Genomic DNA, 13080 nt, shown 5'->3' on the forward strand with positions numbered 1-13080 from the left:
CGGTAAACCGTCTCCAACATCAGGTCGTGACTGCCAGATACACCAAATGCCGCCCCGTATGATAGACACAAGCGGAGTGCTGAGGGGGAGAGTATAGACGCCGCATGTGCGATATCTAGGGCAGATCACCTTTGTCAATGTAGTTAATCCTTCGGCAGAATTCCTCTGACGGACTGGCTGTTATCTACCACTTGGCGGGACCAGGCCTGGCTATACCTCCAATCCCTCCAATTTCCAAACAATGCTGGTCCTGAAAGAGCGTGATGTGCACTCTTTGCTTTCCAACATCTCCGTCTCGGAATGCCATCGTCTGCTTACCAGCTTGCATGATATTCTCCGCACATACTCCTCGACGAAGAATGCCCCGCAATCCGAGCAAATGATCCATCAACCGGAGAGGGAGTCAATCATTACACGAGTCGGCAACACCTCGTTGTTCATGCCGTCTTCCACCACAACCTCCACGGGCATTAAGACCGTCACCATTAGTCCCAAGGGACTGAAAGGATGCATCAACATCTTCGCGCCGGACGGGGAATTGTTAGGTGTCTTGAATGCCGAAGAAGTCACTGCATTCCGGACCTCGCTAGCTGTCATGATCCCTTACGTTCGATGGCCGAATACCAAGAGTAACCTCGTGGTCTTTGGAGCCGGTCGACAAGCAGAATGGCACGTGAAACTTGCCCTTTTACTCAGCGACGTGAAGCATGTCACCGTCGTCAACAGGAGCAGTCCCCGGAGGATGGAGAGGCTCTTCACAGATCTACAGCAAAAGAATGCCGACGTTGTCTGCCGGGTGCTTCTGAAGACGGCTGAGAATTTTGATTCGCAGCTACGAGAATATCTTATGGCTTCGGATATCATCTTCTGCTGCACCCCGTCTGTAACACCGCTTTTCCCATTCAGCTATCTTGACAAGAAGCCTCGGTTCATTTCCCTGATAGGATCCTACAAGCCGTCAATGCAGGAGATTGATTCCGAAACTCTCTTGTCCGCTGAACGCATCTATGTGGATACCAGGGAAGGATGCCTCATCGAAGCGGGAGAACTAATCAAGGCTAATATCAAGGGAGATGAGCTGATTGAGATTGGGGAATTACAGGACAACGAGAGCCTAGAGACTGGAGGGAGCCTCATCTTTAAGTGCGTAGGCATGGGCATCATGGACTTAGTCATGGCAGGCAATCTGCTTGAGATGGCTCGAGAGAAAGGTGTGGGGTTGACTGTCGACGACTTCTGATTCTGAAGCGAGCAGCTTTTGTCCGACATGCTGTCGGCACCAAGTCGAAGGGCTCCTGTCATAGGCCCATAGCGGTTGACGGGTCTGTAGTTTCAAACACCATCACCGAAAGTGTAATCGTTCGCCCATCGGGTGTCCCATGGACGAGACTGATTGACGAATCGAAGATCCGTACCTAATCGGATTCTGTTCTCAGGGTCGTGATTGATTGTCGAGGCGTGAATCTGCATCCAAGGTCAGTAACGATAACTACGGAAAGGATGTCATCCTTACAGCATATGCGTTATGAAGCACCACATCACCAGCTTCGTATTCTGTCAACAGCCAGCGGCGATTCCATTGCTTCCCAAATTCCGCAGGGCCGTCCGCAAGCAACCCTCCGCTCATCATATTCTGGTTGAACGCGCTTTTGGCCTCGTCGTCCGTCAATCCTGAGGCCTTCGCTTTTGTGGTGAAGTCATGCTCCATCTCTGCACCCAAGGTGTGGCCTTTATCGAGGTAGATCAATCCACCGCCCTGTCTTGAAATATCTCCCATGGGTACCCAAGCAGTGACTGCGGTGTCCTCACCATGTCTTAGAAAAATCTGGTCATAATGTACTCCGATGGCCTTGTTTCCTGGAGTGTTATTCCGCAAGAGCGTCCTTCTGATTCCCAATGTATCATCACCCCAGCCCGTTAGTTTTGCGATGTAGTTCCGCAAAGCTGGGTGTTTGCAGAAGTCTTCCTTGTACCAGTCCTCGGTGTGCGCTTTCAGAGCCAGTTCCACAAACAACGTAGCCACTTCGGGGTGCGGTCCTGTTGGCCGGCCGTTCGCGTCTGCGAAACCAGCTCCAATGCCAGGAAAATCAAGCTTGTCCTTGGTTTCATCAAAGATGCCATCGACGGGCTTAGTGCCTGGTTTGAGTACACCGCTGGGGGACAGAAGCTTGAAATATTCCTCTCTCGCTTTGAGAACATCCTCTCTCGGCAAAAGGCCTTTTATGAAAAGGTATCCGTCCTCTTCATACCGCTTGCGAGCCTCCTCGATTGGAATGGCTAGCGTTGTCGGCCGCAAATCGGCGTACTGATCGGGAGACAAGGCCCCATCATTGACGAAGAACTGTTCTTCACATGGCAGTTGAGGTTCAGGGGATTCTGCATGAGGCATCTTGACAAACCCAGAGGGACTGCCTCAAAAGCCAAGGGGGGTGATGCGAACTACGAGTAGATTCTGGTGGAACGTTGGCACTGGCAAGTTGAGATATAAATCTCGAAGTCGAGATATACTTGTGATTGATTGATGTCCATGGCAAATGCACGCAGCTCCGTGGCCACTCCATAACTCACCGTGCACGTCTTCCTACGACCTGCAGGATCGACACCGGAAAACTCCCAATCTGGCCGAAGGAGAGGAAGTCGCTGTTCAAGAGGGGAAATCTCGGCCCGGGACCTCTCAAAGCGATGGCGGCAAGACAGAATAGGCCAAGATTCCCGAAGGCGGGCTCCGCATAAAACCGGAATAGGCAAAGAACCCCGGAGGCCAATTCCCCGCAGAACTCCTTTTACGGGAAATCAAGCTCTCGCTCTCTCTCCGGGCTTCTCCCTCGTCCTCATTCTTGCCTTCAAGCGGCATGTCCTGTGATTTCTGCCGCAAGAAACATACCAGATGTGCAACTCACCCCCTGTTTGCGGTTCTGCAGGATTCAGACGTCATGCTGACTTGGTTCAGGCGACGACCAGCATCCACGATGTGGACACTGTGTAAAAGCTGATCAGCAGTGCATCCGCAACCCAAGGCGATCTCGATACACTCCCAGACCTCGAAGTTTTGGTCTACAGCAGATTTGGGTGCCCGTTCCGCCGAAAGGTAGACGATGAAGCCCCGTAGCGATTCAATTGATAGTAATTTTTGCAGTTGACTTCGTGGATGAGACCCCTTTGCTGCAACATGGCAAGGCCTCTGACAATCGCTCAAGTGCTGTTCAGCTGGAATCTCCCCATCAGGCGCAGCTTTGCCAGCCGTCGAATGACGGCCCATTGAATATCACATCACCGTCGCTGGCTGAACAAACATTCTCCAACGAACATATCGAGCTATCACAGCGTCATGCACCGAGGACGCCCCAGGACGACTCGCCCTTTCCCACCAAAGAGTCTGCCGAATTGATGAGATACTTCATCGACAATTGTGCTTGCTTCTTCGATTTCAGTGACGCTGACAGACATTTCGCGTACCATGTTCCGCTTCGAGCTCGCCGAAATGCGACCTTGGCGAATGCTATGCTGGCGCTGGCTGCTCGACATCGGAGTCGGACAGGCGATTTTGAACCTTTCGCTGCCGACAGATACTACAACGCCTGCCTTCAAACAATGATTCCTAAGCTTGGAGATAGCACCGCGATCCGGGACGATGAGCTGCTCGCGGCCATAGTCATTCTACGATTGCTGGAAGAGATGGATGGTCAGTGCTCCAAGATGCCATTCTACTCCCTCGCTGACACTAATTAGTGCTGATAGTGGGATTGGATCCTCAAAAACACCTCTTCGGAACCCAAGCAATCATCGCAGCATCCCAAGCTCACTCTCAATCGCCGATGACAGCTCTGAGAAAGGCGTGTTACTGGGCAGCCTTTCGCCAGGAAATATTCATGTCCCTGTCTACGCAGAGACCATTTAAACTCATTTTGCCTGAGATGAAGCCGCCTCAAAGCCCGTCTGATGACTGGTCATGGGCGCTCCGAGCGACATATCAATGTGGCAAAGTGCAAGCGTTCGTCTTTGATGAGGAATTTGCCACCGTATCAAGATATCTTCAATTGGTGGAAGAGATCGAGCAATGGCAAAGAGAGTGCCCGATGTCCTTTGATCCTGTCTATCAGGAAACCAGTAGGCTGGGGGACTCTTTTCCAGACATTCGACTCCAGTCGGATTGCCATGGTGAGTGCCATTGCAGGCTACAATGAATGAAAACAAATCTGATGACAACGTACAGTGATGGGTTGGCAATACATAATCATGGCACATTTGCTGCTAAACGCCCATCGACCGTTGCCGCGAGTTGGTCCATCTCATAAACAAGAAATGATGGACATGGAAAAGGTAGTCAAGAAAGACGTCAAGACATTATGCGGAATAGCCCGATCAAATCCCCAAACTCCTCCGGCAAGTCTAGTGGCTTGCATGGGTATTGCACTATGCAAGTTCGCTCCCTATGGATATTGCGTCCTAGACCGCTGACATCTTCAAGTTGGAGATCGCTTCGATTCCGAGTCTGAGCAGGCGCTCCTCAGAGATCTCCTCCTTCAGACCGAGCTCTCCACAGGGTGGCCGACCTGCATGGCGCGGGTGCGGCTCGAACAGACCTGGAATTGGACGCGGGACACCCCGCACTATCCAAATTGACATGTTTGGTCTTTCAAACTCGACGGAGACAAGAGTTTGGGCTCTGGGGCATTGCCGGAATGTGCGCGAAGGCACATCATTTACCTCGGACGCTAACTATTTTGAAATCGTTTGCGGTTAGCCACTCCGATGATCCACATCGACAAGTCCGGAAGCGAGCACAGCAGGGCTGGACGACTCCACTGTGAGGTACCACGAGGATTCTTGCTCATAAAACCTCTTTGCTTGCCCGTCTTCACCTTGAAACCTGTTCAAGGCTGCAGTCTCCTTAACTCGTTCCATCTTTGGTGCATCCCGCAAGATGTTCTCAATCAAACAAACCGGAGTCATTGAGCGTCCTCTGGACTACGACACCGCCAATCCTCGTCCAGCAAACCTCCCATATGTCTACCTCGTGACTGCTTTTGTGTCTTTAGGAGCCCTGCTCTTCGGTTACGACCAAGGAGTCATGGGCATTATCGTGGCCGATGAACGCTGGATTCGTCTCATGAAGCCCGCCAATTCCTGGGTCACTGGTGCTGTGGTTTCTTTGTACGACGTCGGCTGCTTCATGGGTGCTATGAGCATCGGATATCTCGCAGATCGTTGTGGCCGCGAGCGAACCTTGTCCATCGCCAGCATTGTATTTAGCGTTGGAGCCGTCATTCAGGCTGCGTCTTACGACGTTCCGACCATTACCGTCGGGCGTGTCATTCTTGGCTACGGAGTGGGAGCTTGCGCGGCCGGAGTCCCGCTATATGTTTCAGAGATTGCTCCGGCAGGCTTGCGTGGCCGAATCATCGGTATCGAGCAGATGATCTTGTGTCTAGGGGAGCTCATAGCGTTCTGGCTGGACTATGGCTTTGCATATTTGGACACTCCCAACTGGTGGCGTATTCCCTTGGCCATCCAAATTGTCCCTGCAGTTATCCTTGCTGTCGGATGCTGGTTCTGGGTCCCTCCTAGTCCACGTTGGCTTGTACAACAAGATCGACACGCTTGCGCTCGTGAGGTGCTGGCGAGGCTGCATGGAGACCAAGCCGCGGAAGTTGAAATGCAGGAGATTGCAGAAAGGGTAGCCTTTGAAAAGACTGTTGCAGTCACCACTTGGAAAGATATGTTTTCGTGGCCCATCTTGAGGGTAACGCTGATTGGAACCGGTGTGCAGTTCTTCCAGCAGATAACGGGCACAAATTCCATTGTGAGATTATGGCCCTTCCTAAAACACATGTCAAGAAGAGAAGAATTGACAGTTTGGACCTTGCAGTTATATTATACACCGAGCTTGTATGAGCGTGGCGGGATAAGCTCTGCTCACACTCGCAACTTGGCGACAGGGGGTGTTGGAATTGTCCTGTTTGTCTTCGCTTGGATCCCCATCTTTGTCTTCGACAGACTCGGACGGAAGACCTGGCTTCAGATTGGTGTGATTGGGATGATGGGCGCCATGATCGGGATTACAGGTAATGTCCTCAAAAGGCTTCCAGGACCGGCAAACCCTGACGAAAAGCAGTCCTCCAGTGGCACGCTGAGAGATATCCGGGTGCGAGCGGCAATTATGCCATTGTCGTGTTCCCGTACTTGTTTTATGTCTTTTTCAACATCAGCTGGGGAGTCGGCAGTTGGACATATGCGAGCGAGATATGGCCTGTGGCTTTGCGGGCCAAAGGGAACGCACTGAGCACTATGAGTTTGTGGGCAGGGTGTTATATTGTTGCCCAAGCGAGTCCTCCAATTGGTGACGCCATCGGCTGGGGCTTGTATATCATTTACTCTGGAATCTGTGTGTTCGCCTTTCTGTTTGTCCGGTACGCCATGGTCGAAACGCGAGGGCGTACCTTGGAGGAAATGAGCCGCCTTTTTGGGATTGAAGACAAGTTCGTGGTTAGGAGGGGCATCGATCCAGTGACAGCATTCGAAGCGAAGAACATGGGCATCGTGCATCAGCAGGTGGAGGAAGTCAGCAAATAAACGACGCAGTTGTATGGGGCTGAGTCCCCAGGAGCAGTGACGGCATTCCTTGAGGGCGAGTCTCTGCAAGGCTGCGAGGCTGCGAGGCTGAAGGAACTGTCAATCCTGCGTCCCGCGTACAAGCACCAGCAAGATGTGGGGCTGATCACAAGAAGCAAAGACGCTTTGCCCTACAAAGGGAATTTTGGCCGAAGCTCGGGAATTCCAGTTCATCATAAACATTCTGTTTGCAGGGCATCGAGAAGACAGAAAACCCGTCAATGGCCATAAAGAACCATGACTTGCTTCTTTCTTCTTCTTCAATTCGAACTACCCATTGCTGGCCCACGGTGGTTGCTTCTCAAAAATCAGCATGACATTCCTCCTCGGTCTGGCTCGTCGAACACCAGGCCTTATCCTCACCAACGGCGTCCGGGCTTTCTCAACCTCAATGCCACTCCTTGCACAGCCTGTATCTGTCCATGCCACCTTGGCAGAGAGAGATCAGGGCAAACTTAACGAACAAAACTTGGAGAGGGCAGTCCGGCAAGTCCGCCATGACGGCCTTGTGATCATCCAGAACGCCATTGACACAGAACTTCTCAACAAGTTGAACAAGAAAATGGTGAAGGATGCATTGGAGTTGCGGTCGAGAGGGGAGAACAGTCCGTTCAACTATAACCAAGGAAACCTGCAGCAGGATGCGCCTCCTGTGAGAGAATACTTCCGGCCAGAAATATTTCTGAGTGAGTATTGAATACAATCTTCACTGGTTTCGCGTCAATAACCAAGTGACATTAAAAGATACTATCGCAACCCAGATAACATCAGCAGTGCTCGGCCCCCGTCCTAAATTGACCTTTTGCTCTGGCAATTCAGCGATGCCTCCGAGGCCGGGTTCTCTTCCAGAGAGACAGCCGGTGCATTCGGATGCGGACTTTGCACACCCCGACCATCCCTTTGCGTTGGTTGTCAACGTCCCACTGATTGATATGAATCCAGCGAATGGTTCGACTGAAATCTGGCTAGGAACACACAATGGTTTCGGAATTGAGGCACAGGAAGGAGCGCACGGCGAGCGAGCCTCGGGAAGAATTCGTCCGTCGTTACTGGAAGAAAGGTCGAGAACGAATCCACCCGTTCAGCCCTACGTCCCCAGGGGCAGCATCATCATCCGTGATCTTAGGCTTTGGCACGCTGGTATGCCAAACGCGACTCCAGACGTCAGAATCATGCTGGCGATGAGTATGCAGCGTCCTTTCCCATTTAAGCACTTGCACTGATCAGTAACAGTCCACTTCGCCCCTTGGTATCGTAATCAAATGAGGCTGGAGCTTGCCGAAGAGATAAAGCCGCTGGTGGAGGGCGCACGAGATCTCGACATCCGGGCAACCTTCGTAAGCGAAAGTGAGGCGTTGAAAAGATACCTCAATCGAGGTTTTGGAAACAGCTATGACTTTGGCCAAAGTCCATAGACATGGAGTGGCGTGGCTGTTCTCGGGTATCCATAGCTTGTATACAACCTTTGCAAAACCCGCGTTACGATGTGTGTGTCGGCCCACCTTTAAAACGAATGTCACCCGCTGATCGAACGACAAAGGAGCTGCCAAACCACGGTAAATGTGTCGTTATCCGGAAGAGATCTGGTCAGGGAGCGTCTTTTGGAGATTGCGCGATGGCTTCCGTGTTCCGGCCGGAAAGTGCCCCATGATGTGTTTAAGTGATGTCTGGGGGGAGGCTAGTGGGCATATGAACCTAAGTAAGGTCCCAATACTTGACCCAAGTCATTCCTCCAGGGGAAACTTAATAGGTAGCTGGTGTCCCCCGCAAAAAGGATGTTGCGCCTCAGTGCCCCTCTTCCTGCAAACCAATCTCCTCCCTTGCACATACTTAGGCAGTTACCTCTATCATTGAACAGCAACGATGATTGCGCCACACATTTCCTCGACCACCCGTCAATGAAACACGAAACATGGCCAAAGCGGCGAGCAAAAACTGTAAGTGGAACCATCTTAGTCCCGCTTGCCTGGGAGCTTGAGCCTGATTTGGTACAATAGCATGGTGAGGCCCAACACTCGTCGACGCGGGTGTCGAATACTCATGGACCTGCTCTAGTAGAACGTGTCGACTAAGGAAGTTGAAATGTGAGAGGGACCTGCACTGACGGTTAGTATGTATCTGACTGTGATACAAGGCGACGAAAAGCTGCCGACATGTCACCGCTGCGAAAGAAGCGGCCGCTGGTGTGACCGGACAGCCCCATTGAAGATCCATGCCCAGAAGAATGGTGGCAGGAGGGCGATCAACGGAGAGGTCACGGACGGCATGGGGCAAGCTTCTGCTGAGCGATTTGGCGAACCTCGTGCACGACTTCAGGACGAGGAGATTGCCCACTACTTTGGACACTACCTCAAGACGCTAGCTGCGTGGTATGACCTCAACGACCTTGGGCAAGCCTTTAGAGGAATTGTAGGGAGCAGAGCTCAGCAGAGCTCCTTACTTCTCAGTGCCGTCATTGCATTTGCAGCCATGCACAAAAGTCGAACGTGTCATGCTGTGCCCAAGTTGTTGGCAGAAAGACATCATGCGCACTGCTTGCGGCTCTTGATCGGAATCACTGAGTCCGCCCCAGCGATAAAAGACGGGACAGCTTTGGCCGCGACGTGTTTGCTGCGGTCGTATGAAATTCTAGCAGGTGAGAGGAGGAGAATGGAGGGTCGAGACGAATGCTTGCTGATCTACATCAGAGGAGGAAGATCCGAATCGCCATCTTTTCGGGGCATTCTCACTCATACCGCCCCTGTCTTGTGTCCTTCCGGAGGAACCACTTCTCAGAGCTGGTGTATGGAATTACCTCCGTGAAGACATCACATTCTCACTCATCAATCGGTGTCCTTTAAAGATCGAAGTCGGAGCGTTAGACATCGTGCTTCGTCGCGATGATGACTATGCAAACCAAATCACGCTCCTGTTGGCCCGTGTCATAAATGCCGCCTTTGCAGATGGCTCGAACCTTCTCGTCGAGTTGCAATCAGCCGTCAGTGATTGGAATTTGTCTGTACCGTTCCAGCCTTACCATGAGTCCCATGGCGGCGTATTTCCGAAGATCCAGATGGTCGAGGATTGTCATGGTGAGTTAGTCAATGCTATTTTGGTCCAAACCTAACCAATATAGTCGCTGCAATGCAATATTGGCATGTCGCCCAGATCCTGCTAGGTCTGAACTCTGGAAACACAGTGAACTTTGAAGCGCACGCCCGGAGCATATGTGGAATGGCTTTCTCTGCCTACAGTGACCCTGTCATTGTAAACTCATATGGCCCAATCTGCTACAGTGAGTCAATTGGGCCCTGGGAGAACGGAGCTGATTTGTGAAATTGCAGGCGCACAATGGCTGTCGAGAGACGACTCTAGACGGGAATTGGTCGATCGACTGCTAGACAGTCAGAAAAGAACTGGGTGGCCTGTTGAAAACATTATCAAGAAGCTGAAGCTATGTTGGGCTGGAAAAGCAAAGAAATGACTCGACCAATTTGTAGTCTGGACAAGGAACTCCGTCGTTCTCTCTATTCCACGAACATCCCCTCGGCCATAAATAGTTCCTCGTCAGCAATAACCCCATCAAAGTCGTCCATGCCATCGACATGACCATTGGTGCCATTGTGCCTTGGACTTGCGGCATGCACCATCAAGTTGCAACTTCTTTCCTACGTCATTTGCGACATCCTCAGTAACCGGTGATAACCCAAAGTCTTCCTTGGGTGTGGGACGGTTTGCTGGGAGCAGAGAAAACGGCCATAGACCCAGACCGCCTATTACCCCAAGTTGTACTGTCTGCGTTTTGCAATGAAAGTGTTTCAGACCCAGCTCTCAAAGCATTCGATGAAGCTACAATGAGACCATGTTCTCACTGCATGCCAGCCTTGGTTCTCCCATACAGCGCTGCTGATCCGCCATTTACCATGGCACCTCCACGCTTTCAAATGGCAGTGTCAATAACCGAAATTCCCGAATCGATCGTGACTGGTGTTGGCGACGGCAGCAAAGCACGATTTTCGCTTCTACTACTGCTATCGATCACCGATACTGCTGCTTGTTCGGTAGTTTCGCCGCTTCGTATATGAGTAGCTACCGGCTCCGACGACTTTTGCTCGATCGAGCTCGGGGTTTGGATGTGATTGTCAATCGGCATCCGCATCACTTCCGTAAGGATCACAATAATCTACTCCAGCACCTCCAGGTCTTCACGGGGGTCCGGTTCCGGCATGACTGGAAAATAACGTTCATTCTCATCGGTTTCTTCCCTGGGCTCCTCTATTGCCAGCAATTTCTCTTTCATCAATCTCTCTGCCGCTGCCAGAGAGTTTTCGCCATCGTTGTCCGCTGCGAAGGAGTCAGCTCCAGCTTCTAATAGAAACAGTACCATCGCAGGCTGCACAGATGTCACGGCTTCGTGTAGTGGCGTCTTCCCTTGCTCGTCTATAATGTCTATTCGAGCTCCACACTCTCGCAATTGCCGGACAGCGCTGAAGTTTCTGACTTCCATCGCGGAAAAAAGAGGGATCCTTTTCTTGTGGTCGCTTGCCTCAATGTCTGCCCCTGCATCCAAGAGCAGGCTTGCAGTCTCCAGTCCACACATCGCCGCATGTATCCGGAGATTAATCTCAAGTATAGACTTTCCTTGGGACATCTGACCCAGCATGGATTTTAATTCATCCATGGGATTAGGATCCGGAGATTGTATATACACGCGACTCGCTTTGTGGAGAGCAGTTTGTCTACAGAAATTGCAAGCATTGACATCACTGCCAGCCTCTAACAGTGCTCTCACAACAACTGCATTTCCGAGTTCAGCTGCCATATGAATCCTTCGCCTCTATATCTGCGTGATTTGCCACTAAAACTGCCACTATTTCTTTTTGGCCGTCATAGACAGCTGTGTGCAAGAGTGTGTTCTGATAGCAATCTCGGGCATTGACGTCTTGCCCAAGATCTATTAAAAGCTGCAAAGTGGCTGTGTTTCCTGCATCAACAGCAGCCCATAGACCCAAAGTAAGACAATCCGAATTCTTCTTGCGATCTTCTTCAGAATGTGACTCTGGTAGAAGCTCCTTGGCCAGACTGGAGAGACCAAGAGCTGTTGCTGCGACGAAGTCTGCACCACGGCGGGTTCCAGTAAATCGCCTTTTAATAACTCTAGCGTGGAAGGATACAAAAAATTTTCTTCGCAGTAACATCTAAGCCAGAGGTATCCAAGAGAACTGGAACTGTTGAAGAACGCACTGAAGAGTTTGGAACCCTTTGTCCCGAAAGTTCGTGATCTTCGTGCATGATAAAGCCAATTGAAGGTCGCATACCTTTCAAAAAGGTATTTGGCAGGCTTATCAGGAACTGGCTCGTATATGTCATTTTCGTTGTCTGTGGCAGGGATATCTTCTCCTTCGGATTCATGAGGAACCGACTCATAAATGTTACCTTCGTCATCTGTGTCATCTGTGGTAGGGACACCTCGGTCTCCGATTTCGATAAATAATTCGTCGTCAAAATTATCCCCGTTCATGACTTCAATACACCTTTTGGTAATGTTGCAGTTTCCTTCATCTGCATCGATTCGGAATGGCCTCAAGCCGTCTTCGGACCCAAGATCATTCCGCAAGAGGTAGTCTTTCAGGGAGAGATGCACGAGCGCAACAAAGCCCTTGTTGATCAAAAGGAGGCCTTGGGACAACTTAACCTTGGCTTCTGTCACCACCTCCAGCTCCAAATTCGGGGTTGGGCCCAGCTCGAGAGCAAAAGCCAGCTGAGCAAGCGACAGAGGTGTTCGGGCAAATGCGACCCGAATGAGCATGGTTCCAATAAGAGCTAAGTTCTCCTTGCTAATTGAGAACAGTATACGACGGTAGAGGGCGTCAAGTCCGGGCAGTAGATCATTGAGGGCTGCTTCAGTGGCGGAAAGGTCTACCTCGCGCAGGAAGCCGACAGCAAGGCCTACCCAGAGGAATGTGTCCTGTGCGCGGCGTTGTAAAGTTTTAAAGACATGTGTTTTCAATTGCTCCGGGTAGTGCTTGATTCGAGACAACTTGTCAACTTCAGTCCTGATCAATGTTTTAACATCGTTCTCAATTTGTTTGCTGAAATTCAAATCCATGCCGGACTCCGAATATAGCTGGATCTTGGGATAAGCCGACAAGGAGGCATTGATGCGCGGCGGAAAGTCTCTGCTGAAAACCATTAGCTTTAGCTTTGGAGGCGCGGTGTCCTCAAGCCGCTCCAGTTTCGAAAGCAGACACTTCAAAGACTCTGACTCCAGTTCATCGATCCCATCTAGTACACAGTAGACGGTCGTATTGGTTTCATTTATCATCGTTTGAAAGATTTCCCACAAGCTCTCGAAAGATTTCGGCTCAAATAGGCTCGAACCGTGAATCCGCCACTCAGGTAGGATACATCGAATCAGCTCTGGCTTCTGGCCGAGCAACTGGTACATCATCCCTCGGAGAAGCGCAGAAACGCTCTTTTGATTCTCTT

The 13080-nt window shown here is 51.1% G+C and overlaps 8 protein-coding genes across 8 annotated transcripts; 5 read left to right on the forward strand and 3 right to left on the reverse strand.

Moving 5' to 3' along the window:
* Positions 1-241: 241 nt before the first annotated feature.
* On the forward strand, positions 242-1240 carry Z519_05091 (uncharacterized protein; the record flags this gene model as incomplete). Its single annotated transcript, XM_016762832.1, has 1 exon — positions 242-1240. One exon carries the CDS (start codon positions 242-244, stop codon positions 1238-1240), a length of 999 nt encoding a protein of 332 aa, XP_016620445.1.
* A 92-nt stretch (positions 1241-1332) lies between these two features.
* Z519_05092 (uncharacterized protein) lies at positions 1333-2389 on the reverse strand (the record flags this gene model as incomplete). Its single annotated transcript, XM_016762833.1, has 2 exons — positions 1333-1464; positions 1514-2389. 2 exons carry the CDS (start codon positions 2387-2389, stop codon positions 1333-1335), a joined length of 1008 nt encoding a protein of 335 aa, XP_016620446.1.
* A 463-nt stretch (positions 2390-2852) lies between these two features.
* Z519_05093 (uncharacterized protein) lies at positions 2853-4623 on the forward strand (the record flags this gene model as incomplete). Its single annotated transcript, XM_016762834.1, has 6 exons — positions 2853-2859; positions 2951-3088; positions 3137-3682; positions 3730-4158; positions 4214-4405; positions 4469-4623. The coding sequence occupies 6 exons, from the start codon at positions 2853-2855 to the stop codon at positions 4621-4623; spliced, it is 1467 nt and encodes a 488-aa protein (XP_016620447.1).
* Positions 4624-4924: 301 nt separating this feature from the next.
* Positions 4925-6573, forward strand: Z519_05094 (uncharacterized protein; the record flags this gene model as incomplete). Its single annotated transcript, XM_016762835.1, has 2 exons — positions 4925-6065; positions 6116-6573. 2 exons carry the CDS (start codon positions 4925-4927, stop codon positions 6571-6573), a joined length of 1599 nt encoding a protein of 532 aa, XP_016620448.1.
* A 352-nt stretch (positions 6574-6925) lies between these two features.
* On the forward strand, positions 6926-8027 carry Z519_05095 (uncharacterized protein; the record flags this gene model as incomplete). The annotated part of the gene is made up of 3 exons (XM_016762836.1): positions 6926-7298; positions 7357-7797; positions 7846-8027. 3 exons carry the CDS (start codon positions 6926-6928, stop codon positions 8025-8027), a joined length of 996 nt encoding a protein of 331 aa, XP_016620449.1.
* A 697-nt stretch (positions 8028-8724) lies between these two features.
* Positions 8725-10075, forward strand: Z519_05096 (uncharacterized protein; the record flags this gene model as incomplete). Its single annotated transcript, XM_016762837.1, has 4 exons — positions 8725-9247; positions 9300-9683; positions 9728-9886; positions 9936-10075. The coding sequence occupies 4 exons, from the start codon at positions 8725-8727 to the stop codon at positions 10073-10075; spliced, it is 1206 nt and encodes a 401-aa protein (XP_016620450.1).
* Positions 10076-10774: 699 nt separating this feature from the next.
* Positions 10775-11098, reverse strand: Z519_05097 (uncharacterized protein; the record flags this gene model as incomplete). The annotated part of the gene is made up of 1 exon (XM_016762838.1): positions 10775-11098. One exon carries the CDS (start codon positions 11096-11098, stop codon positions 10775-10777), a length of 324 nt encoding a protein of 107 aa, XP_016620451.1.
* Positions 11099-11402: 304 nt separating this feature from the next.
* Z519_05098 (uncharacterized protein) lies at positions 11403-13039 on the reverse strand (the record flags this gene model as incomplete). Its single annotated transcript, XM_016762839.1, has 2 exons — positions 11403-11748; positions 11910-13039. 2 exons carry the CDS (start codon positions 13037-13039, stop codon positions 11403-11405), a joined length of 1476 nt encoding a protein of 491 aa, XP_016620452.1.
* Positions 13040-13080: the final 41 nt, after the last annotated feature.

Source organism: Cladophialophora bantiana (assembly GCF_000835475.1).
Source record: "Cladophialophora bantiana CBS 173.52 unplaced genomic scaffold supercont1.7, whole genome shotgun sequence".
Classification (NCBI taxonomy): Eukaryota; Fungi; Ascomycota; class Eurotiomycetes; order Chaetothyriales; family Herpotrichiellaceae; genus Cladophialophora; species Cladophialophora bantiana.